Source organism: Hemicordylus capensis, chromosome 14, assembly GCF_027244095.1.
Source record: "Hemicordylus capensis ecotype Gifberg chromosome 14, rHemCap1.1.pri, whole genome shotgun sequence".
NCBI classification, from domain to species: Eukaryota; Metazoa; Chordata; class Lepidosauria; order Squamata; family Cordylidae; genus Hemicordylus; species Hemicordylus capensis.
The window spans coordinates 1824329-1843206 of record NC_069670.1 but is presented as its reverse complement, the minus strand read 5'-3'; the positions used below and the strand labels follow the sequence as shown (position 1 = coordinate 1843206).

Genomic DNA, 18878 nt, shown 5'->3' with positions numbered 1-18878 from the left:
GGGGGAGGCAGAAAGTGATGGCAAGGCAGCAGAACTTGGGGCCGCTGGGAAAGGAAGAAGCCGTTACGTGTAGCTGGAGATTCACTTCACCAGAGCATCCTCATCAACTCACAGGACCCATTCCCCTTTATGAGGGATTAAAAATATGTCTCTGCATACCGATTCAGTTTCTTGTTTGCAAACTGACAACAGTCTACAATGGGGAAGTCTCCAGTTGGGAAGAATGCACCCCAAATCAACAGCGCTTGTATATTTATCTACATCTACATTTCCAAGGAGCCCAGAGTGGTGTACTACATACTTCAGTTTCTCCTCACAACAACCCTGTAAGGGAGGTGAGGCTGAGAGAGAAGTGACTGGCCCAGAGTCACCCAGCAAGTCTCCTGGCTGGATGGGGATTGGAACTCGGGTCTCCCCGGTCCTAGTCTGGCACTCTAACCACTACACCACACAGACAGGTTATCCTGGGGTGCTACAGCCACACCTTTCCCCCACCCTGACACTTGTATTGAGTTGTGAACAACAGTTCTTCCTATGCACCTGAGAGAACATCAATGGTATTCGCCTCTCCAATTCCTCATCCCAGATAGACACAAAAGATGTGCCAAGAACCCCCTGATTATTCAGGGGCTCCTTTCATACAGCTCACCTGCAAAAAGTCAGAACTGAAGTGAACCAAGGTGTCGTCCCAGGATAACACCAAACCCCGCCAGCCAATCTCTTCACCCACATCCTGATGCAGATCACAACAGGTCCCTTCTTGTGGGCAGGAGTTCCACATGCTTCATTTGATAAGCCTTTCCCCAATACAGGCAGATCCTCCTCCTCCTCCTTCCAGCTCCCAATTTAGCATCCTCCCATCACAAATCAGATCCAATTCCCTTTGATTCCCATGAGTCCTTAGACGCTGCTAAACCCACAATTATATCAAACATGGTGGCTGGACACCCCCCCCCCACACACACTCTGCAACACTTTAGGGTGCCAAAGGCGTCTCAAAACGGGGCTCCCAGCAGTTACTTTTGAGAAGCGTCTCAAAGTGGGGCTCCCTGCAACCTTCTCTCCTGCACCACAGGGGTCGGTGTATTTCCGCCTGGCACACACTGAGCTCTGTGGGTCAGAGGCATCATCTCAGCTGCTTAAGATCATCACGGTCAGCCGACCTGAAGAAGCCCATCTCAAGCTGTCGGGCCCTATAAAGCCTTGAGCTGGCTCTTCAGTCCGAGGAGTCGGTGTCTGGTGTGAGGTTACTGCCTAACCCTCCTGTTCTCTTTCCTTGATCACATCACTTTTGATGAGCCATTGGACTCATTGAGCCTTGTTTGAACGTAACTTAAGAAAAACCTTGCCGGATCAGGCCAAGGTCCCATCTAGGCCAGCATCCTGCTCCATGCAATGGCCAACCAGATACATCGGGGAAGCCCACAAGCCGGGTAAAGAGGGCAAACCACCTCCTCCTGCTGGTGTTTGTGGCTCGGGAACCCTAACCCTGCCTGTTCCAAGATCATGTTCTGATTTCAGGGCCACACAGACCAACAGCCAGCTTGCCTGGGTCCTGGAACAAACCACCTGCAATCCCACAATCATCCACACTGTACCCATGTGATGCCATCACAACTTTAAGTTTTTATACCACCAGTGGGAAAACCCAGATTATCATGATGGCATGGCATGAGACAAGGTGTCATAGGTATGTGTGTGTGTGTGTGTAACAGCAGTTGTCATTATTTATAAAGGTATCTAGCACGAGGGTTTGGCTTCCATTTTCAGCTCTCAGGCCAGACGGGAATCGAATCATTCCTCACCTTCACCCCGAAGGCGCAATGAGATGAGAAACCACAGCCCACCCTCCTTGCCTCATCTTCTTCCCACACCTCCGTCACAGACGACATGTTATGGCTTCCCACACAAACCGTGGTTCACATGCCCCTCAGTGACAGCCAGCAGGGAGGGGGCAGGAAAGGGTCTCACGCAGCCGGTTTTGCTCAACTCAGCAGAAGAGAGGAGGTTTATGGCCCAGCTGGGAGGCAGGGGGAGGCTCCGTCCTCCTCCTCCGCTGGGACCCTTGCAGGCCAAATGGCTTCCTGGCCCCCTGGAGTGGCTACGAGACTCCCCGCCCCACGCCCGGGCCCACTCACCTTGACAGTTGCCCGTGTACTTGGCTGCATTTCTGACGTCTTGTTCAAATCCGTTTCTGCAAAAGATCAACAAACAAACAAAAAAAACCAGAGGATTGGAGGAGGGAATGAGGGTGGGGGGGAAACCAACTTTCATTAAAAAGAAGCCTGCAGGGTTCATTCAGTCCTCTGCTAATTAATCAATTGGCTGGTGCCCAGAAAGACCAGGGGAAGGAAACATTTCTAGGCTATGCTCTGTTCCCCCATGGCACAGTTGAGGGAACGCAGCATGGAATGGATGGGGCCGTGGCGATGGGTCCTCACCGGGACGCAGGGGTGTTGCTATAACTGAGCAGATGGGTTCAAAGAAGCCCTCTCGATTGTCTCCACGATCTCCCTTACTCTTAGGGACCGCTGGGGAGAGGGGTGAACACGGGCCCTCTCTTCCCTAGCTACGCTCCTGCCGGGATGGGCAAATTGCATCTGATTGTTTGGTATATCACGGCAGGATTAGCCCCAAGTGGCATGTGGTTCTGCATGTTCATTTTTGATTGGTAAACAACCACGAGAGTGTGGGCGGGGGGGCAGGGAACTGGCTTAGATTGTGGTGGATGTACGTAAATATCAGGCAGTATAAAAATATGATAAATAAATAAATCTGGGTGTGGATCAGAGTGGAACCATTTCAACCCCTGATAACTGGGCAAAGAGGCACCTTTTACCATGGTGATTCTCTTTGTTTAGCAGGGGGAGAGTAACTAGCCCTATCCACTCCCAGCACAGGACCTCCAGTGACTGTTGCTGGTGTGTGTCCTATGTTTCTTTTTAGAATGTGAGCCCTTTGGGGACAGGGAGCCACCTTATTTGTTTTATTTCTCTTTGTAAACCGCCCTGAGCCATTTTTGGAAGGGCGGTATAGAAATCGAATTAATAATAATAATAATAATAATAATAATAATAATAATAATAACAACAACAACAACAACTGTGGTTTCCCGAGAAAAACCAAGCACGGGGGGCCAGCTTCCATGTTTACAGGCATCTCTGGTTTGGCCCTTAGACAGGAGGCTAAAGTGGTGGAAATGAAGATGAACTGGAATGAGCAGCACGGGTGAAAAGCCGCAATTCCCCACAGATAACCCAAAGCCCCATTTAAGTTTGGCGAAACCCAAGTTGCCGCCTCGCGTGATGGCAAAGGCCCTTTGAGGCAGAGTCCGCGGAGGACACCACTGTTATTGATAGAGCAGAGAACGGCACTCGATTTTTAAAAAGGGGAAGCCAGGTCTCTGCCCCGAGAGGCTCACAGTCTTAACAGCCACACAAAGGAGGCAACAACGGAAGTGGTGGGAAGGGAAAGGGGACACACAGTGAGAGGGGGCTGGGCCAAAGGCTCCGTGGCAAAGATTCCAAGGAAATGAGAAACGTTATCATGGAGGTGGTTCCAGGCAGAAGGAGCAACAGGAGAAAGGGCCGAATCCTTGGAAGCAGCAGGATACCTTTGGACAGGGGAAGAAGGTGGAGTTGAGGGAGTGGAAATCACAGGAGGTGTCGGGATATGAAAGCAGACAGACAAGGTGGAAAGAGGCCATGGGTCTTTGATTCCTAGTAGACACCCAGGAAGTCCTGGCAGGCAGAGAGGAATGGAGGAGAACTTTGTTTGTTGTTTATTTAAAAATATACTAGCTGGGCCAGGCACAGAGCATCTGTGCCTCTCGTTTGCTGCAGTGGTTTTCTCTCTCTCCCCCTGCCAGCTGCCTGCCAGCCAGCCACCTGTCCTCCCGCCAGCGAGCCCGACACCGGCTCCCACCAGCCCAGCGCCTCCTCCCGCCAGCTGGCCCACCCGACTACCACCTCCTCCCACCAGCCGGCCAGACACCGGCCTCCATCGCTGTTTTCTTCTCCATAGCTATCCGCGAACTCTCGCGAGAGCTGCCACACATGGGATTAGCCACGAGTACGTCTTAGAGAAATATATAGATAGAAGAAGATTTGTCTCCCTGATTTCCGAGCATGTGATCTGGTTGCTGAGCAGACTAGTAGTATATCTGTTTATCCTGTCGCTGAACCATAGGCACGTTTTGTAACTAATTCTTCAGCATATTAGGCCAAACATTCTCTGATGCACCTTCTCTTTTATTACCTTCAATAAGCTAAACTCATTGCAGCTTTTGTGTATCTTGCTGAAAGAAAAGTATTTATTTTGGCTGTTGACAAAGCAGAGTAACTTAAAACAGAAAAACAAAATCCAAACAAAAGACAGCCATAGGAAATTATTCTAAAGAGCTAACTAGAAAATGCACCAGACAGTCGGAAAAAACAGCCCTAGGGAAACATTCCAGATTGGTTTCAAGGAAGCTTTTACAGTCCTTGTGGAGTGAAGGCAAAGGGGATCTTACAAACGCAGGACTTGCTTCTCAACGTGCTCAGAGTCGGGCTTACCTGATGTCAGAGCTGAATGCCACGCAGGCCCCACTGCTCAGCCAAACACAATATGGGTCACGGGAGGCCAGGCAGCTCCTGTGACGGACAAGGAAGCAATTTTTGTTTGGGCAGACAGAATACAGCTGTCAATCCTTCTCTACCTCTTTGGACAGGATCGGGTGGAATTCCATAGAGGGTTGCTCTGTCCCAGCAACTCCAACCTGAAGTGGTACAGTCCAGACCCAGGCTATGGTACAGTCCCAGCTGTACAGTCCAGAGCGGTACAGCCTGGACTCAGGCTGACCACCTCTTCCACTGCTGCACATGATAACTGCGACAGCTTAGCTCCAAGTCTCTTTGCTCCACTCACGGGAGAGTTGGTGTGGCCTAGTGGTTAGCATTTCAGACTTAGGATTGGAGAGACCAGGGTTCCACTCCGCCAAGAGGCACTCTGGGTGACTTTGGACCAATCCTAAAGAGCCTTGCTGGATCAGACCCAAGGTCCATCCCCTATTCTTCCTTTTCTGAATAACATCATTGTCAATAGCCGAACCTGTCTAACCTGGGAAGGGAGAAACACAGACCCCACCTTACGGATGCCCACTGACTAAAGCTATTCCTGGAGGTTTTATTTTCCGTCATTGCCTCTTCTCTCTCCAATATTTTTCACAAACCATTAAAATCTCTGCTTCCAAGAGTCACCTGGAGATTGAGGCCAATTCCGGGGGGTGGGGTGGCAACCCTAAACCCTGAGCTCTCTCGAAAAGGGTGAAATAATATTCATTCTTTCTTTCTCTTGACTTGGCAACGTGAATCAGGCCTTCTCTATAGCCGCTCCTGGGCTGCGGAAGAAGCATCCCTATAGATGTTAGAGGCTTATGCTCTTTACCAGCCTTTAAAAGAGCCCTAAAGAAACATCCTGGCTTCTAATGACTTTGAGATGGGTTTAGACTGTTTTAATTTTAATTGTTGTTAATGTTTATCCCAGTTTTTGTTATTGTTATTTTGTATATCTGTGTTTGTGTGAACTGCCTAGAGCCATCTGGGTGAGGTGGTATTAAAAAATTAATAATAACAAAAATAATAATGAATTAACAGGAAGTGATCCACAGGGCTCACTGTGTGTCCTTAGTTGGAAATCCTGGCTTCTAGATGACACTTCCCTCACCCTGCAAAGATAGGAAAGGAACCCAGGAGATCGCCTTCTGTTCACGCCAAGACCATGGGCATTATCTTCCCTTATTCTTTCCCACTAACGAAAACAGAATAAACAGGACAAGCAGAAGAAAATTTGGGTCTCTGCCATGATGAAATTTAGAAAGGATCAAAAGAAAGAAAGAAAGAAAGAAAGAAAGAAAGAAAGAAAGAAAGAAAGAAAGAAAGAAAGAAAGAAAGAAAGAGGTGGAGAGAAAGAGAAAGAAAGAGAGAGAGAGAAGTGGAGGGGGAGAATGAAAAGAGAGAGAAGGAGAGGGGGAGGGAAGAGCGAGAGAAATAAAGGCAGAAAGAGAGGCAGAAGAGAGAGAGAGAAAGAGGCAGAAGAGAAAGAAAGAAAGGGAGGTGAAGAGAGCAAGAAGGAAAGAAAGAGAGAGAGAGAAGGAAAGAAAGAAAGAGAAGGGGTGCGAGAGAGAGAAAGAGGAAAGAAAGAAAGAAAGAAAGGGAGAGAAAGGGGGAGGGGCGAGAGAGAAGGAAAGAAAGAAAGAGAGAGAAGGAAGGAAGGAAGGAAGGAAGGAAGGAAAGAAAGAAAGAGAGAGGAGAGAAGCTGTCCCTTACGGGAAAGGGAGAGCTCAGCCCAGGGTCACAGACCAGTGGCATTTCCTGGAAGCGGCAGGCAGGGTCTGGCACTCAGCACCTGTTCGGAGCAGCAGGGGAGGGGAGCCAGGTCAGGCAGGGTGAAGCAGAAGGCGGCAGCTGATTGGCGCTCCTGCACCCCAGCCCCCTGCAAGGACCGAACTCCGTATGACCCTCACAAAGCTTCTGCTTATTATGTTGGCTCCTGCCATGGATGCAAAACCCAACACGGATGCACGGATGCTCAACATGCTGATCTTCCCACACAGGAGCTGCATTGTGTGTTAGTCACACACAACGTTCCAAAATGGTTTTTTGGCGGGGGGAAAGTTTAAAGGTGGGGGTTATTTAGAAAAATAGATGACCTTCTAGGGCAGGGGTGGGAAAACCTGGCCCTCCAGCTGTTGTGGAACTACAACTCCCATCACCTCCAGTGGCTGGGGATGATGGGAGTTGTAGTTAACAACAGCGGGAAGGCCTGGTTTGCCCATCTCTGCCCTAGGTGGAAAACAAATGACAGAAACCTATGAAATGTGTACCGTATGGAGGAGGGAGGGAGGGAGGGAGAGGGAGGAGATTTTTTCTGCCCCATTGTCATTCTAGAATCCAGGATCCTGCAACAAAATGGATCAGCAGTCCGTTCCGGACAAACAAAAAGATGTCGTTCCTTGCCTAACTCAAAAAGTGACAGAGGAGATTTGTTGCCAAAAGAACCAGCAACCTCCAGGGACTGAGGTGACTTTAAAAAGGGGGTCAGCCAAATCCATAGAGGAGGACAGAACTTTCAGCGCCTCTTAGCCGTGACTGCTAAATGGAACTTCCATGTTCAGGAGCAGTCTACCTCTGGATACAGGTTGCTGGGGAGTGACTTTGTTTTCCGTTAACACCTCGTGGGCTTTCTGGAGATGTCTGGTTGGCTATTCTAGGAGACAGAATGGTGGATATATCTGTTGGTCTATCTGTCAGCACTTTTGTGTTCTTATCCCATAGCCAGGTGTCTTTTGTTTTTTGTTTTGTTTTAATCTGCCCAAGCGGAAGCAAACATGCAGAGGGACGAGAGATTTCTCCTATCCGTCACTGTACGGTTCCTTTGCTTCCCTCCCTCTGGCTAACTCCAGAATCCTGGTTTTCCTAGCAGCATTTCTGATTTTAATTCTGTAACTGCACAAAACTCTGTGGGAAATCCAGAAATTAAAAAAAAAGCAGAGCGGAGAATTCCTAATGGCTTGGATCTACTTTAGCGGGAAAGACCGGTGGATTCGGAACCTTGGGACCCAGGGAGAAAGAGGAACATTCCGGAAGCTGCCCTATATGCCAATGTTGGTGGTGGAAGGTCTCCCCTTTCCGAATCATGTCTGCATCATCTTGACCAAACGACTGGGCAGATCATAAAGCCGGGAGCTGAAAACTGTTGCGGAAGAGCGGCGAAGGGTCCGTGGGTAGAGCTCTCCCTTTGGGGTCCCTGCAAACGGTGGCAGAGGCCAGACCGGCGATGGCCACTTACCTCCGACAGGCACTATAGGCAGCGCAGCGACTGAGTGGCACACGGACCACGCAGCCGGAGAAGGCCACATAGAGGGCGTGGTTTGCCTTGTCCAGCTGTAGCCCCAAAACACGCCGGTCGTCCTTTTTGACGCTGCACCTGGAGTGGGGAAGGAGGTAACCAGATCAGCCTCCGCCCAGCCCCCTAAGACTTGCACTGCAGAAGCCAGGTCCTCTAAAAAGCGGGCAGGCGGAAGAGAGGTCGGGAGATCGGGTAGACCTCTGGGCAATTTGCAGGTGATCTGAAAGGCTTTCCACTTCCCAGCCATTTCATCATGATGGGTAAAACGCACCACGCCGAGCCTCAGCATGTCCTCTCCTGCAAAAGGGGAGTTTATGCCGAAGAGTGTTGAAACTAGGAACAGAGGACGCTGCTGTATACTGAGTCCGACCATTGGTTCATCTTGCTCAGGATTGTCTACACTGACTGGTAGCAGCTCTCCAAGGACTGGCAGGGTTTCTCCCAACCCAACCTGGAGATGCTGCCAGAACCTGGGGCCTTCAGCACGCAAAGCAGATGCTCTACTGTAGTTGAGCTACGGCACAACCCACAAAGGTGGCATACACGGCTATCTCATCCAGGCACTGACCAGACCAAGACCTTATTAGCTTCAGCAAAGTGGATGTATTGTGCGCCAGGCCTGCTCAACTTTAGCCCCCCAGCTGTTTTTGGATTACAACTCCCATCATCCCCAGCCACAGTGGCCAATAGCTAGGGATAATGGGAGTGGTAGACCAATATTTTTGCTAGGAGATCGGCTATTTCACATTTGAGTTCCTTCAGAACTCTTGGATAGATGCCATCTAGCCCTGGAGATTTGTTAATTTTTAGTTTTTCAAAACAGTTTAGATCTTCCCTTGTCACCTCAAATTGGCCCAGTTCTTCAGCCACTAAACCTGAGAAACTCAGTTCCAGAGAGGGTATATGGTCAGGATCCTCTGTCATGAAGACAAATGCAAAGAACTCATTCAGCTTCTTTGCAATCTCCTTATCCTCCTTAATAATCCCTTTCACACCCTCATCATCCAAGAGGCCAACCGCCTCCCTGGCAGCTTTTCTCCTTCTGATATATTCAAAGACGTTTTTGTTATTCCCCTTGACACTTCTAGCTATATGCTACTCAAACTCTTGCTTTGCATCCCTTATTGTCTCCTTGCATTTCTTTTGCCAGAGTTTATGTTCCTTCCTGCTAGAAGAAATCTAAGCCACAACTACGCAATACAAACTGGGTTTTACTGGGCGCTTTCCAGATTACACACTGTTCAGCAGCCAGTGTGGTATAGTGGCTAGAGTACTGGACTAGGACCAGGGAGACCCGAGTTCCAATCCCCATTCGGCCATGAGACTTGCTGGGTGACTCTGGGCCAGTCACTTCTCTCTCAACCTAACCTACTTCACAGGGTTGTTGTAAAGAGAAACTTAAGTATTTACACCGCTCTGGGCTCCTTGGAGGAAGAGCAGGATATAAAATGTAAAAATAATTAAAATAAATAAACAAAATGCTTTGGCTTGGCAGGATTGTTTTGAAAACGTAAATAGCTTGCGCGACCCCCCTACAATGGGAAAACACAGCTTTTTGCTTTTTGCAACACACATGCAAAGTTGTAGGACTAAAACGCAAGGATATAACCCGAAAGAAGGCATTGGAAATGTGAACAGCACCTTACAATGTCAAAACACAAACAGTTCAGTAGCACAATTAATGGACATGTAGTGACACTGTTGTAGTGTGCAATCTAGAAAGCATTCTGGACTGGCTTTCCTCAAGGAACTGCAGAAGCTGTCATTGTACACACACACACACACACACACACACACACACACACACACACACACACAGAGGATTCATTGGATCTCTCCACAGGAACATAGGAAGCTGACTTATACTGAGACAGACCCTTGGTCCATCTTGCTCAGTATTGTCTACACAGGCTGGCAGCGGCTTCTCCAAGGTTTCAGGCAGGAGTCGCTTTCTGCCATATCTGGAGATGCTGCCAGGGATCAAACCTGGATCCTTCTGCATGCAAAGCAGATACTCTTACCACTGAACTATGGGCCTTCCACATAGGGGAATATCTTACAAGGGACATGGCTCTTGTGTGGTTTCCCATCCAAATGCAAACCAGGGGAGACCCTGCTTAGCAAAGGGGACAATTCATGCTTGCTACAGCAAGACTAACTCTCCTCACTATGGAAAGGCAATGCCTTTCCCAACAGAAAGGCAGATTTCTTTGGGAGGAAGCAGCCATGACAGGCTGACCTCCTAAGTTGGTGGCGGGAATGGGCTGGGCGGAGCATTTACAAGCAAAAAAACCAAACAAAAAACCATACAATTCAGATTTCACTGACGCTGCAGAAAAACCCGAGGAAAAAGTAGGAAAGATAACAGGAAGTTTGAAGTACGATAGAAAACAGACGCAGCTAGAAAAATCCTGAAAAACAAATAGATTCCATTTGGAACAACAGGGTTTTTTCACGGTTGCAGGGTTTTCCCCACAAAGAGCCAAGAATAACACGCTGCCCTGTTGAACCGAGTAAATTTTGTTCTAAATTTCGCCTCGGCAACAGCGTCGGAGACACCTGCTGAGCGAATTACGTTGTTTTTAAAGCTTCTAATAAAGGAGAACGATTTTCTGCGGAACGGTGTCAAAGTGCCAATACAGGGAAGCCAACCCAGGGCCTAGCTGTACAAGGACAATCGATTTCCACAGCCTCTCGGCACACCTGTGAATGCTGTGATGGCAGGCCGCAAAGCGGGAGAGAGACCGCTTCAAATCAAAAACTCACATCCCAGCTGTGAGACGGAGGCGGCTAATTGCAAGGAGGGAGTGTGGGTGTCAAGGGCGCCTCGCGGTGAGGAGATTCTGGGTTAGGGTTTTTAAAGAGCCTCCGAGCAAAAAGGACGGAACGCTGCTTTCGGTGGTGCACACAGACCTACTTCGTTTGCCCCGCTGTTGTCATGGGTCGAATAGGCTTGCAAGGTTTTTTGGGACCCCACAAATACCTGCTGAACCTGTTTGACCAGAGGCGATATATATATTTTTTAATTTTTTTTTTACATTTCTATCCCGCTCTTCCTCCAAGGAGCCCAGAGCGGTGGACTACATACTTGAGTTTCTCTTTCACAACAACCCTGTGAGGTAGGCTAGGCTGAGAGAGAAGTGACTGGCCCAGAGTCACCCAGCCAGTCTCATGGCTGGATGGGGATTGGAACTCGGGTCTCCCCGGTCCTAGTCCAGCACTCTAACCACTATACCACGCTGGTTCTCATTCTGATATAGCAGAACAAGCATGCTTATGTTGGAGCACTCCCAGCACCCAGGAAGGGGTGATAACTCAGTGGCTCCTTTGCATGCTGAAGGTCCCAAGTTCAATACCTGCCATCTCCAGGAGCTGCAGATGACTCCTGCCTGACACCTTGGTGAGCTGCTGCCAGTCAGTGTAGACAATGCAGAGCTAGATGCACCAAGGGTCCGACTCAGTATAAGGCAGCTTCTTCTGTTCCTAAGAAGACCCCTGCTAGATCAGACCAAGGGTCCATCTAGATCAGTGTCCTGTTTCCAACAGAGGACAGCCAGATCCATCTAGGAAGCCCATAAGCAGGGCATCTGCTTGCTTGCAGGCAGAGGGTTCCACGTTCCCTCCCTGGCAGCATCTCCAAGACAGGGCCGAGAGAGACTCCTGCCTGCAACCTTGGAGAAGCCGCTGCCAGTCAGTGCAGACAATCCTGAGCTAGACGAAGCAATGGTCTGACTCAGTAGAAGGCAGCTTCCTGTGTTTATGCATCCGGTCGCCTGCTACTTTGTCTAATATTAAGAGCGGTGGGGTATGTTTGGGTTCCTTGTATTGAACTGGCAAGCAGGTTTAGGGGCCGCTGAAGTCCAGCCCTGCCTCCACTTCCTCACCTCCTCCTCACTCTCCGCGAACACCAGCTAATCAGCAGATCCCCTTATCTGCCCCCCACGCAATCACTATCGCAGGCTCCCGCTTGCATTGCACAAGGCGCCCCCCCCCCCCGCCCTCCCCCCAACTCACCAGGCCGGGTTGTAGACAGAGAGCTCTTCCAACAGCACCATCTCCACCGAGGAGTTCCGCCTGGCCCCGGAGAGCACCTTCAGCAGGGTGCCGTCTTCCGAGCCCAGGAAGAGGACCGTGTGGTTTCGGAAGGGGCCGGCGGCCGTGTCCACAGCCAAGCGGGTCAGCTTGTACCTGAAGCAGAAGGAGTGGAGGCTTAGACAGTTGGTGCATTCCAATGGTCCCGGGCAGGGCCGCCGAGGGCTTTTTTTCCAGGCCAGACACCACCACCCCACGGTGGCCGGAGTGGCCGCTGAGCTTGACGGTCCGACCCAGCGGCCCTTGAGAACGGTGAGGCGCTGCAGCCCCCCCCCCGAGCTCGATTCAAACTGCGCAGGCGTGCCGGAGCGCCTCACCGTTCTCAAGGGCCGCTGGGTCGGACGGTCAGGCTGAGCGGCCATTTCTGCTCTGCCCGCTGCCGCCACAGGTGGGTGCTCGGCTCACTCCCCACCTGCGCACATGGTGGCTAGAATTATTCTAGATCAGATCTAGATCAGATCAGATTCTAGATCAGATCTAGATTAATTCATGGCGGAGGCAGGGTGGGCTGGGGGAGGTGGCAGGGAGACAAGACACAAACATATGCCACAGAGTTGGGCCCCAAGCCACCTTCCGGACCGCCAGGCGCAGTAATTTGGCTCCCCACACTTTTGTCAGCCCTGGTCCAAGGTTCAAATCCTGGAGACCTCCGCTGAAAAGAAATCTCATGAGCTGAGTTCAGAGAGACATCTCCGCTCCCAACCCCTCGAGAACTATGTACAGAATCCCCTGTAGTTCAGCAATGTATTGACTTTTTATTTTCACATTTATATTCTGCTCGTATTCCGACAACATTCCTGTGAGGTAGGCTCTAGACTGAGAGATAAGTGATTGGTCCGCCGTTGCCCAGTGAGTTTTATAGCTGAACGGCGATTTGAACGTGGGTTTCCCCAGTCCTAGCCCAATACTTTAACCACCATGCCATGTTGGCTCCAATTAATAGATTAGTAAATATTATTAATCCTATTAGAAGTTAAAAGCAGCCAGAAGGCATGATTCAGCCCAGGACCATGGTGCTGGGAGAAAGAGGGTTTAATTCTTTCCTCCCACACAGTTTTCCTGATTGAACCTCCCCACAAGTTATTATTTACCGCATAGGGAAAATAGAACCCGCTTCATTTCCAAACTGACCACCTGGTCAACTCCCAAAGCACAAGCAGAGGAGTGTAGTTAGGAGGGTAGTTAGGAGGAGAGTTAGGAAGGTAGTTAGGAGGGTAGTTAGGAGGGTAGTTAGGAGGAGAGTTAGGAAGGTAGTTAGGAGGGTAGTTAGGAGGAGAGTTAGGAAGGTAGTTAAGAGGATAGTTAGGAGGATAGTTAGTTATAGGTTATGATAACTGCCTTTCTCTGCTCTGAGCTTTGGCAAAATCGTTTTGACGTTCAGGAGAGATGAAGCTGCTAAGCTCGTCGTTAGACTGGAGAGCAGCAAGCTCAGGTGCAGCATGGCTGATGACCAGCATGGAAAAGAAAAAAGTTCCCCCACACTAGCAGCTCAGGTTCTGCAAGGCATATTTTAAAAAGACCGAGCTTCCCTGGCCCTTGCGAATGTTGAAGCAGAGAGGGTAATTTGGCCCAATTCTCTCCTTGGCTGACAAATCTGTACCTGCTGCTTGTCTTGGTGAACCATGGCTGCTCCATGACTGATGGCACAGCTTCATCTAGCAGAGGAAAGGATTTGATGAAGCCCAGCATCTCGTCGGGGAAATCGTTGGAGGTTCTGTAGCCCGCGGCTTGGCCGATGCCGGCACAGCAGCCAGGTCTGCAAGATAACAGAAGCCACCAAAACAATGAGGAAGAACCAAGCACTGAGGGCCCCCTAAAGCTTCACCCCTACTTCCAAACGTAGCAGCTTTCTGCACGCCCAGTCAATACATTTCCAAACAGCTCTCTATGACACTGAGGACTAGAACCTTATTTTTTTTAATTAAAAAAACCCCCGCTAACACCCTAAAATGAAAAAAGCAACAGCAGTAGTAACCTGCTACTTCCACTTTTAACTCTGATCCCTACCCAAATTGCCATCTGAACAGTACAGAAGTGAAAACTACCTCCACGATGACAATAAAATACAATAAAATTGCAATTCTTCCAGGCAATGTCAATGTCAAATCAATGTCAACTGCCCAGAGACGGAAATTTGGGGTGGTCTACAAATTTGAATGAATAAATAAATAATGAATGAATAAATTCTACACCCAGAGCAAAAACTGCATGGTTTATTGGGCAACATCTTGTTGGGCTATGTTTTGGTTGATTCTGAGTGGGGTTAATTCCCCAAGTGTGTTTTCTTTTAATATTGCTGAATCGACGGGTTTTTAATGACTTTGTAAACATTGCTGGTTTGTTCTTGTTTCATAACTTTTCAAGAAAAGCTGGACACATAATTGTAAATAAATTAAACAAGAAACATGACTGTTTTTAAATGCAAGTAGACATTTGAATGGATTTCTGTATCCATTCCTGGAGTACATTACAAAAGAAGCACTGGTCTCTAACCGTAACTCCTTATTGTTCACCCCACACGTGTCAAAGCTATAGGTAAAACTGAGAAACCCCAGTTAAGGAAGGCCCCTGATTTCAACACCTCAGGAGCAGAAGAAAATTTCAAACCTGGGCTTTGGCACTTTATCCTCAGGGATGGGAGTCCAGGCTGAATCCGCATTCTTTTGCTCCTTGAATTTGCCGTTGAAGACCCGCTCCACTTCATCCATGTAGAAGGCACATACGGCTGAACCAGTGATGCTGTGGGAGCGGGGAGAATTGGAGGGCGAGAAGAAAGCACAGGTAACTGGAGGTCTTGCTAGGTGCATGTGTGTGTGTGGGGGGGGGGTCGGAGCGAGCATTCTGGGGGCCACCATCTCTAAAAACCGCCACCTTCCGCACACGTGGCTGATACACTTTTGCAGTGTTTGGAAACAACAACGTGGAGGGCGAGACTCGTGAATTTCTCAGAGTGAAAAAACATTCAAGATTATGCTATTTACACACAGTCTACCAGATGTTATTGACTGGATTTGGTACTTTAATTATCGGGTCCTTTCTAACGGCCCTGGTTCAAGATGATGATGATGATGATGATGATGATGTATTCGATTTCTATACCGCCCTTCCAAAAATGGCTCAGGGCAGTTTACACAGAGAAATAATAAATAAATAAGTTGGATCCCTGTCTCCAAAGGGCTCACAATCTAAAAAGAAACACAAGATAGACACCAGCAACAGTCACTGGAGGTATTGTGCTGGGGGTGGATAGGGCCAGTTGCTCTCCCCCTGCTAAATAAAAGAGAATCGTCATATTAAAAGGTGCCTCTTTGCCAAGTTAGCCGGGGTAGAATCTGGAATGGACACCAGATATAAGGCCTTATGGCTGGGCCAGCCCCGGCAGAACTCAAACAGCTCAGGTTCTGCAAGGCTTATTTTAAGAACCTGGTGCATTCGCACCTCAGGTTCTGCAAGGCTTGGAATGTAGTAGTTACCTGTTGGACTGGGTAGTGAAGACCCCAAAGATGGCAGCCCGGCCGTTCACCTGAGTCACGTCAGTGACAGCCTGAAGAACATCAAAGTAAAAGAAGGAATCACCAGGCACCGAGCAGTTGAGGCGAGCTTTGAGGAATGAGGTCCAGTATTTTTCAAGCACCCGGGGGGAGCCTCCCATGTCGTTCTTGCACACCCGTCCCACGCGGGAGAAGATGACCTGCAGCAGGGAGTGGGGGAGAAGCACCTTCAGAACTGTAGACTGTGTTACAAAAGCATCTTAACGGCAATACCTTAGAACAGATGGTCATAGGAACATAGGAAGCTGCCATCTACTGAGTCGGACCCTTGGTCCATCTAGCTCAGTATTGTCTGTCTACACAGACTGGCAGCGGCTTCTCCAAGGCTGCAGGCAGGAGTCTTTCTCAGCCCTCTCTTGGAGATGCTGCCAGGGAGGGAGCTTTGGACCTTCTGCTTTTCCCAGAGTGGCTCCATCGCCTGAGGGGAATATCTTACAGTTCTCACACATGAAGTCTCCCATTCATATTCACCCAGGGCAGACCCTGCTTAGCTTAAGGGGACAAGTCATGCTTGCTATCACAAGAAAGGAGAGCTGGTCCTGTGGTAGGAAGTATGACTTGTCCCCTTAGCTAAGCAGGGTCTACCTTGGTTACATTTGAATGGGAGACTAGAAGTGTGAGCCCTGTAAGATCTTCCCCTCAGGGGATGGAGCCGCTCTGGGAAGAGCAGAAGGTTCCAAGTTCCCTCCCTGGCAGCATCTCCAATACAGGGCTGAGAGAGACTCCTGCCTACAAGCTTGGAGAAGCCGCTGCCAGTTTGTGAAGACAATACTGAGCTAGATGGACCAAGGGTCTGACTCAGTATATGGCAGCTTCCTATGTTCCTATGTTCCCAAGACCAGCTCTCCTCTCCGAGGAGAGGTCGTATCAGGAATGTGGCTATCTCCATCATGATTTTAAAAGAAGGTCTACCACATACAGGAGGGATTCATCCATGTCTCTTAGCTCAGAACTTAATTGCAACGGGGGTCATCTACATTATGAATTAGAAACCCATCACTTCTTGTGTCATCTTCTGCCCTTCCCCCGGTATTTCTACTGGAATGACGGTGACAGATCTTAAAAGAGCAAAATCTTGCAAAGCCACCAATTTCCCAAGGTTTCTCGAGAAAAGCCAGGGCTCTTCAACCGATTTAGAACCGGTTTGCATTGGTAGCATCAAAGGATTGTACTTCAACCAGCTTGTGGCCATCGGGGACACTCACTCGGCCCAAAGTGGTATATTCCATGGAGATCTCCCGGAAGAAGAAATAGACGTAATTCCCATATTCCAGAGCGTGCAGGAAGTGAGGTTCTGGAAAGAGAAACAGCTTTTTAAAATATCAACACGGGTAGTCCCATTGGGTAGGGCAGGAGTTCTCAGCTGTGTGTCTCTAGATGTTGTTGGACTACAACTCCCATCATCCACACTCACAATGCCCCAGCCCTGTCCCCAGCTGATGTTGGAATACAACTCCCATCATCCAAAGCCTCAATGACCCAGCCTTGTGTCCTTTGTTGGAAAACCTCCATTATCCTTTGGCCATTGTGGCTGTTGATGATGGGAGTTGTAGTCCACCAGCACAATGCTGGGAGCCTGTGCAGATGGGCCTTTCAGTTGCGGGGAATAGTTTCCCAGATCATTCCCACCCCACATTTCTATTCTCTTTGCTCAAAGACAGGAACAAGGTGAAGAGGCAGAAATTTACCCAGCAATCAGGGAGGGAATCATCCTGCCCTCACTAAAAACATGTTTTAACCACCACTGTCCTTCCTCCGAGAGAGACTGCATGGTAGAAAGCCTCTTCCACCTTGCCAAATGTAGAACTCTCCTTGTCTCTGGCAATCCCAAGATCACAGTTTTCCAGAACAAAAATCCCGAGATCACCACCAGAAGTGGAATTCTCAAGATCTGGCTCCGTAGCACCAGTGTTTCCCAATCTGCCCTGGTTCTTGGCCTCTATCTAGAACTGCTAACCAAAAGAATTGCCCTCCACGGCTCTAACTGCTAGACTCTACTGCCTACTACCAATCTTTACATCCAGCTTTTCAAAAAAAGTCCTTAAAGCAGTTTGCAAGGGCAATTAAACAGGCAATTAAGCTAGTTCCCTGTCCCCAAAGGGACCACAATCTGAAAAGAAACAGAAAGGAGACACCAGCAACAGCCACTGGAGGGATGCTGTGCTGGGGTGGGATAGGATCAGAAGGAGGAAAAAGGGAGGGTTAGACGGCAGCACCAAGAAATCAGGAGAAGGAGATGATGGGGGGAAACCCAAAGGTGCTGAATGAATCGATAATTGGTTTATTCAGTATAGCTTGATGCATTTTGAACAACATGCATCTGAGGTGAATATATATAAAAAATAATAATAAATCCTGTTAGTGTGGGATACAATTCCCAGAAAAATTGTGGGAAAGGATCCCCTCCAAAAGAACAGGGGAAAGCACCCAGGTTTCCTGAATCCAAGCGTGCTCCAAATTCTCTTTCAAGAACTGCATTGCTCATTAACATGCTTAATAATTAAAAAATAATGATAAAGAAATGGCGAACACGGGGCTGCTTCCCCTTTTTTCTTTTCCAAGATGAGGAAGTGACGCCTATTCTGTCCAGTGGCCGCCTTTCCCCACCCTCACTCACAGCCCTAGCCTCACCTCGCAGCCACTTGGAATCGTATCGGACCGTCCGAAGCACTGGGCTGCGCTCGCCTAAGCTCCGGTAGATCACCGCATCGCTGGCTTGGAAGTCTGCCACGGTGGCCGAGTACAGATTGCCTTCTGCATGGACAAGAGAGAGAAAGCCGGGGATCCCGGGAAGCTAAATTCAGTGCTCAGCGTCAGACTTGTGCGATTGACTCTTTTATAAAATGAATACAGAAACTAAACTTCGGTTAACAAAAATAGGACATCGTAAACTTTAACGAAATTGCAAAACGATCCAGATACTTTGATTATGTGCCCCACACCACGGCTCTGACCCAGATGAAGAGACAGCCAGCCCAACAACTTTGTAACATTTTATGGTCCAAAGGGACCTCGGAGGTCATAGGAACATAGGAAACTGCCATATACTGAGTCACACCATTGGTCTATCTCACTCAGTATTGTCTTCACAGACTGGCAGTGGCTTCTCCAAGGTTGCAGGCAGGAATCTCTCTCAGCCCTATCTGGGAGAAGCCAGGGAGGGAACTTGAAACCTTCTGCTCTTCCCAGAGCGGCTCCATCCCCTGAGGGGAATATCTTACAGTGCTCACATGTGGTCTCCCATTCAAATGCAAACCAGGGTGGACCCTGCTTAGCTAAGGGGACAAGTCATGCTTGCTACCACAGGACCAGCTGTCCTTCTGGCCCAACCCCCGATCAGTGCAG

At 49.0% G+C, this 18878-nt stretch overlaps 1 protein-coding gene across 6 annotated transcripts in view; it reads right to left on the bottom strand.

The window, feature by feature from the left end:
• SEMA6C (semaphorin 6C) overlaps positions 1–18878 on the bottom strand; it is a 147622-nt gene that overhangs the window by 23492 nt on the left and 105252 nt on the right. For all 6 annotated transcript variants that reach the window (XM_053278272.1, XM_053278271.1, XM_053278270.1 and 3 more), the window contains 9 exons: positions 18165–18287; positions 16739–16827; positions 15456–15673; positions 14590–14721; positions 13583–13738; positions 11905–12078; positions 7831–7968; positions 4557–4634; positions 2139–2194 (listed from right to left, as the gene is read on the bottom strand). In XM_053278272.1, coding sequence (XP_053134247.1) covers positions 2139–2194; positions 4557–4634; positions 7831–7968; positions 11905–12078; positions 13583–13738; positions 14590–14721; positions 15456–15673; positions 16739–16827; positions 18165–18287 — 1164 coding nt within the window. The remainder of the gene's footprint in view (positions 1–2138; positions 2195–4556; positions 4635–7830; positions 7969–11904; positions 12079–13582; positions 13739–14589; positions 14722–15455; positions 15674–16738; positions 16828–18164; positions 18288–18878) is intronic.